General features: G+C 37.4%; 1 protein-coding gene across 4 annotated transcripts in view; it reads right to left on the bottom strand.

Annotated features, from left to right (window-relative positions):
- Positions 1 to 586: 586 nt before the first annotated feature.
- LOC140482081 (glucose-1-phosphate adenylyltransferase) overlaps positions 587 to 7,372 on the bottom strand; it is a 31,363-nt gene continuing 24,577 nt past the window's right edge. For 3 of the 4 annotated variants that reach the window (XM_072579017.1, XM_072579016.1, XM_072579019.1), the window contains 5 exons: positions 6,490 to 6,605; positions 6,305 to 6,405; positions 5,999 to 6,067; positions 1,735 to 1,793; positions 587 to 1,656 (listed from right to left, as the gene is read on the bottom strand). In XM_072579017.1, the coding sequence (XP_072435118.1) occupies positions 1,554 to 1,656; positions 1,735 to 1,793; positions 5,999 to 6,067; positions 6,305 to 6,405; positions 6,490 to 6,605 (448 nt within the window). In that variant the 3' untranslated portion in view covers positions 587 to 1,553. The remainder of the gene's footprint in view (positions 1,657 to 1,734; positions 1,794 to 5,998; positions 6,068 to 6,304; positions 6,406 to 6,489; positions 6,606 to 7,372) is intronic. The other variant, XM_072579018.1, reaches the window with a different exon arrangement.

Genomic DNA, 7,372 nt, shown 5'->3' with positions numbered 1-7,372 from the left:
AGTTGCACACTTAAGAACCTCAATTGATGACAAAATAGGAAAGTTGTCTATGGTCCTATCCTCCACTGACTTAACTAGGGTAGTGGTTAGCCAGCCACCAAACTCATCCTGGGAGAAGGCATTAAATTCCACCCAAGGTATCTTGTAATTTAACTGTTACTCTCATGTAGTAGAACTAATTTCCAGAATTGTTTTAAGAGGTCCTGTAGAAAATGGGAATGCTTCAGAATTCACTTCAAACCTTAAAATGCATCAAATAGCATTAAACTGAAGCCTCTTTGTTCTACAGCCATCCATTTCATTTACAACGATCACAGTGAAACATTTAAATGTTAGAGGAAATTTGAGTTTCCTTGAAATAGTTTTCATTTACTTTCTTATAATCTTACTATCTTATAAATTATCTGCAAGTAATACACTAGCAGTAGGACACTGGCTTGATAATTTGTAGTAAAAGTGCTGAAAGACCAAACTATCAGGTTTCTTCTTGGACAATTTGGAAAAGATTTTCTAAAATAATTAGCAAGTAATAGAAACATTGCACCAAAAAAATACTGTGAACATTAAAATAAAGCTTGTTACTAAGATCCAGGAGTTTCGCTTGTTTCAATGCCAAATGGACACTGGAGGGAAAACAGCAATAAGAACAGTAATTCTGTGTTAAAATTCAATTTGCTCTTTAAGTATTTAAATGTAAATTCGTATGTACATTATTTAACAAGTAATGGTAAAAATGTATTTCACTCTTTTTTTTCAAAAAAGATTTAATTTTCACTTGATTTACTTAAAGTTTGATAACTTAAATTTTAACTTTGTTGATATGACTCAAACCTTTATTCCAGAATTCCTCTACTCAGTTTAACTTTACAATCTTATGTTGGCAAATCTATTCTTAAAATTACTAAAACTGATGCCATAGAAGTATGTAAATATTGTCTAAATGTTATGGCTGCAATTAATTTCATAACTACAATTCTTTAAAAAGCTAGTTTTTCCCCCAAACTGTATATTCTTGACTTCTAAAAGTTGCAAGATTGTAGTAAAGAATGAGACCATTTAAGCTGTCATGCTTGGGCACTTTACATCAGCCCAGCAAACTGATTCCTCTGTGCTTTGCTTTTTACGTGAGGCGTATGAACAGTGTGAATTGCAAATATTAGAAAATCTGACTTCACCATTTCAGCATATTTTCTCATGCAAATGCCATATAAATAATAATAACTAGCTTCAGTTTTTTAGCTGAATTATTTAAAAAGTTATTTTTTCATAAAGTAACATTGTTCTGGAATGTTTGGATATTTTCATAATGAAATTTCATACTGCAACTGTACTTTCACTGATTTATCCTACAAAAATTGAATTATTTTAAAGCAATAATTCAAACATCAATTCTCTATGCAGGATTAGGATTTAGACGTATGGTTTGGTTTTTTTAAACCATTAACCAGTTTTCTTTTGAAGGCATTCATGAAAGGTTAATTACACATGCTGTACAAAGCTCATTTACCAGAGCTATTTTAAAAACCTTTGAAAAACTGAGTCAATCAAATCAATTATTCATCTCCATGCTTCTGGAAATATTTGGTACAGTCAATGTAGGATGGAAGATTTCCAACATCAAACCGGCCACTTACATGATGAACAAATACTGGTTTCCTGCAATAGGAAAAGAAAATCATAGTGGTTAACATAAAAGTGAAAGTGAAATAACAGTTCCTTGAAATAATCTCTCACCTTGAGTAGACCCAATGTAAGTAATGGCCAGGTGCATCCTTCTCTTCCAAGGGTGAATTCTATCAAAAATAAAATGTTTTTATTAAAGTAGTAACTAAATAAATTGTCAAGATGAACAATTTGCCAAGAAAAATAAGTGAAAGGGAAATACTACACAGGAATCTTTGAATCAATTAGATGAATTTATGCAGGTGGCATTTTAGATTCATTCCTTGAATGGGTACAACTAATGGCATGTTTAAGTTCAGGAGGCCCAGCTTTAATTCATTTATAGATTGTAGTCCAACATGATGCTTACGGAAGGTACTTGTAGACTGTGGTGTATCTAATATGTCTTGTATGGCTAATAAGTGAGATGTACAGAAATGCTTCAGGAGTAATCAGTTGACATTAGACATTCAAACTATTTGCAATTTCAGAGAGACAATCAGGCAGAGATGTATTCTGTCAACCATGCTATTTAATTCTGGGGAACAGAGGATAATAAAAATAATCCTAGAGATGTGGCGGCATCATGTGAGGCAATAGCATAGGGAATTGCAATTTTTGTAAAGATTTGTAGCTAAGGTTGCGGTCCAGATTGCAAGTTTGCCCGCTGAGCTGGAAGATTTGTTCTCAGACATTTTGTCACTACGCTGGGTAACATCACATGAGCATCTGTTGAAATGCTGGTGTTCTGTCCCACTTTCTATTTGCATGTCTTGGTCTGTTGTGGTTGGTGATATCCCTTCCAGTTCTTTTCCTGATCAGGATCCTTGGCAGAAGCGGTTATGCAGAGGTTGGAATGAGCAGCCCTCTCCACAAGCCACCCAAGCTTTGGATATGCTACGTGGATGACACGTGTCATCACAAAACAGAACAAATAAGAAACCCGCAAACAGAAACAACATCCTTACTAGTTCACCAAAGAGGAAGAGAACAACAATAGACTCCCCTTCCTAAATGTCACAGTGGAATGGAAAGCTAATGGAGAGCTATAGATCAGCATCTACAGGAAAGCGACACACACAGACCAGATACTCAATACAGGAGCAATTACCCCAAACCAAGCTGCACCAGGGCATTATTTAAATGAGCCACAACACTCTGAAGCACCCAGGAACTATGTGATGCTGAAGAAAGACACCTATATAACATATTGAAGAACAACGGCTACCAATAGGGCACAGTCTGCTGATTCTTACACAATAAACCTAAACAAGAACAACAACGCACCCAGAGACTCTAGCTACACTGCCATACCTTAAAGACATCTCAGATGATAACCAGAATACCCTGGCCCCTTGACATGGTAGCCCACAAACCTACCAACACACTGAAACAAGTCTTGATGAATCTAAAGGACCCTGTACTAACAACCAGCAGAACGAATGTCATATACAAAATACCCTGCAAGGACTGCAACATGACATCAGACAGACTGGTGGGATATAAGAACACAAACTAGCCACCAAAAGACCAACTATCACTAGTATCCTTGCACACAGACTATGAGGGAGACCAGTTTGACTGGGACAATGCATCCATCCCAGGACAGGCTAAACAAAGACATGCACGGGAATTCCTAGTGGCCGGGCATTCAAACTGGAGCTCAGTCAACAAACACATCGATTTGGACCCTATGTACCAACCTCTCGACAAAGAACCAGAAGTATCACCCACCACAACAAACCAAGACACATAAATAGCATGCGGAACTGAAACCAGTGCTTCACCGGATGCTCACTGATGTTACCTAGCATGGTGACAAAATGTCCGAGAACAAATCTTCCAGCTCAGTGAACAAATTCACAACCTAAGCATAAGGAATCTTTGGTTTGTGGAGAAAGCAAGGACTGCAGATGCTGGAGATCAGAGCTGAAAATGTGTTGCTGGAAAAGCGCAGCAGGTCAGGCAGCATCTTGGATCTGCCTTTCTCTTTAAGTCAATCCACCAGTACCTCCAGATTTTGCTCCTTGGATGCTGCCTGACCTGCTGCGCTTTTCCAGCGATCTTTGGTATGTGGACAACATCACACCAGGCCAGAACAAAAAAGAGATGGAAACCATGTTAGGCCTACTCAAAATACACAGTAAGGGCAGAATATTTCCCTCCCTGATGTGAAATTTTAAAAAATAGAATTCCCGACCTCACGAAAAACCTGCACAATTTACTCTTGGTGATTTCAGAACCTCGTCTTTGAGTATTGACTATCTTATTTCAATGCCTTCTCATATCATTAATACCCCAAGTCACCCTATTTACACTGCACTTCCAATTCTCTAGCATAAGAAACTAGGTAGTGGGGAAAAAAAACCAAATGGGTGCCTGACAGCTGCAGCTTGTTGAATGTCTATTGTAGTTTTCAAACAACTACTTCTGCACAATATCCCTGCATTCTCCACGGCCATGATCCTCGACTATCTGTCTAGGTAACTTGGGATTGGCAAACCAGCAGGCTCACCAGATCATCATGCCTGTTCTAGGTCTTCAATACTTGGACCTCAATGATTTAGATGCTTCTGACAGGACACATGGAGCAGGGGCACATGCATCTGCACATGACATTTTTGCACTGACATGCAGACGTGCAGCTGATAATTTTTAATTTGCTTGAGTGGATAATGCGAGTGTCAGCCCTTGACAGGACATTATTCTTTCATACTGGGAATTGGAGAATAGCAGAGTGACTGCTGGACCTAACACTCAGCCTGGAAGACTGCAAAAGATCACGGACCTTCTTGTGGCACTGCTGAGCATCTGAGGTTACTGATCCATGCTGCAAGTTAAGTCCGGACTGGTCGTATCTGGTGATGTGGCCTCTTGTGGTGGTCCTTTGTCTGCCTTTCTCTTTAAAAGTCAATCCACCAGTACCTCCAGATTTGTGTTCTGGAACAGGGATCAAGCTTGCCTTTCTTTTGAGAGATTTCTTCAAATGTTCAGGGTCAAGCAGCAATATCAGGAGACAGGACTGGTTTATAGTGTCTGAAACGGTGTGCAGCTATGGTTCAGATACAATACCAGAGACGTAGAAATTGCTGGATCTCACCATTGGCGAGTCTCACCACAAGATTGAGAAATGCACCCAACATCTCACTTGCATAAATAATGAAGTGCACATCAAAAGGTTGCGAGAGAAGCCTTGACCTGGGTCATGGTGTACAGGATACCATGAAACTTGCTCACCACATTAAGGCTGCAAATCGTAAAACACAGCCTCAAGTCTTGAGCATACATACAGCAATAATGCTGGTTTTGCTTCAAGTGGCAATGGAAAAGTCAAGATTGGAAGCACCGAGGCAGAGACATCGGACAATTTGCAGCATCTTGGCTCGAAGATAAAGTTCAAAATTACAAAGAATAAAATACAGGTTAGTTGAGCTCCAAAAAAAGGCATGACTTAAGTTCTGTTTGTAAATTCAAATGCATCAGCATGAAGCTGCAAAACATCGCGTACAATCATCAGCATGGAATGCTGCACTCAATAGATAGAAGTGGTTGTATTCTGAAAAGAGCTTTTGAAATGTGGGTATGGTGCAGGATGCTCAGAATAACCTGGATGGGCAAAAAGACATGACTGGATGTGATCAAAAGCAGAAGTTCAGAAATCCAGTGTTGCTAAGTACAGTCATTGGAATTGTAGGTCTGATAGCCTGGTTCTAGCAATAACTGAAGGAGAAATTAAGGGTAACCAGAGGTGAAGAAGAAAAAGCAGATGAATGGATAATACTGAGACATGGACGAAGGGTGTCTGAAGAAAACCAGAGAAGAGATAGCTTACAGTGACAATGAACAAAAACGCATTTGTTAAAAATGTGCTAAATCTACAAACACTTTGCCAAGCATTTTTTGAAAGCATAAAATTTCAGTATCATCTAACTTGCTAATATTAAAACAGTGATTACATTACAATTTTATTCATCACCTGTGACGTACTTAAAAACGCTTTTTTAAAAATTGCTATACAATGGAGTTTTTGTTTCTATATCAGAATACGTCCACACTTAGAATTCTAAATTAAAAGGAAGATATTTAGATACAGAATATTGTTGATCAAAAATATACATAGTCAACACATCATCCTCCTGTCTCCTTTGTAGGATTAAGTACTGTAGAAAATCATAATTTGCATACAATATCTACATGCTCCATTAATAGATAAATGGGCCACGATACAATTATTCAATGTGTTAAATGACACATCCTGATGTTTATACTCCAGGTCCAGATGCAATAATTTCAAATAAACCGATCAAGGTCTTATTTTTAGAAAAGTTCAGCTTACTTGTTTTTCTTGAAGAAATTTTGCAATCAGAGGTATTGTGCTTTTTGAATATATATAGAAGCATGGACACTGAAAGACAGAAAATTTAAGTGGATATTGAATTCTTAGTTTAGATTAATATTTTCCAGTACAATGTGTATTTACCACGATAAATACCTTTCCCAAAATAATTCCGATATCGGAACAAGTTACTTCAGTACAGCATGATTATTCTTCAGTAGAAAGTGATTATTTTGAAGATTTTTTAAAATTAAAAGAATAAAAAGGTATATACAACAAATATCAAAGATAAGATAAAAATCTTACAGCTCTGCGAGATGTTGTTTCAGTTAGGCTGGGTTTTTCTTTAAATGCAGTTACTTGGAACTCTTCATCAGTTTCTAAAATGCCAAACTTTGTTGTTTCTGCTGAGAGGATAAGTTATGATAGATATTTTTTCCCAAAAGTCAGTTCAGTAAAGAAAAGAACTTTATAATAAATTATGGATTGACCTTCATCTTTGCAAAGGTAAGATAGAACCAAATTGTTGTCACAATTAATACTCTGCAACTCAGTGAATCGTGCAAGAACGACAGATAGGCTAAAGTCTTCATAGAATAGTGTGTCACTGGAAAAAAAAACATTAAAGTAGTAATCAAAACATACAATACATTATTAGAACTTCAAAGTAAATTAAGTTTCCCATATTTATCACTCAGCAACTTCAACATTTTCTATTTTCCATCTTGAATAAATTTTCAGTTCATTCTAAATTACATTGTCTCCCAACTAAGCAAATCCAATTCATCACCCAAATCCTTGCTGGCGCACAGTAGATCCTGAACACTTTTGCTCTCCTGTCAAAAATATGCATCTGCATTTAAATCCCACACCCTCCTTTCCCAGCTTAGTAATGTGGTCCATCTCTACAACTCCCTACTCGCAATGCTCTAACTCTGGTATTTTATGCATACCCCACCATTGGTAGCAATAGCTTTAGCCCAGTGTGTTTGGGAATACACCCCAATTAAACCTATTGGTCTCTCACTCTCTCTCTCTCTCTCTCTCTGCCATGCCACTTCCTTTTCCTCCTTTAAAAGCATCCTTAAATTCTCCAAATAATTTTTTGTCACCACCTAAATATTTCCGGTATATGGTTTTACTTTTTGACTGTGCCTCAGAACAATATCCCAAGGCACGTAAATGACAAAAGTAATGGATTTGCAACCTAAGACCTCTTTATAAATGATTTATCTTCCTGAGAGGGGGGAGTTAGAGATCTCAGTGCAAGCGGTCATTCTGCAGAATTTACCATCCACTTTAAAACTAGCCTATTTCATACTTTCTCCTTTCTTGATTTATTAGTCACATGTACAGAGATACAGTGAAAAGTAC

This window comes from Chiloscyllium punctatum, chromosome 10 (genome assembly GCF_047496795.1).
Source record: "Chiloscyllium punctatum isolate Juve2018m chromosome 10, sChiPun1.3, whole genome shotgun sequence".
Taxonomy (NCBI): Eukaryota; Metazoa; Chordata; class Chondrichthyes; order Orectolobiformes; family Hemiscylliidae; genus Chiloscyllium; species Chiloscyllium punctatum.
The sequence above is the reverse complement of the archived record's forward strand: the minus strand, read 5'-3'. Positions and strand labels throughout refer to the sequence as shown.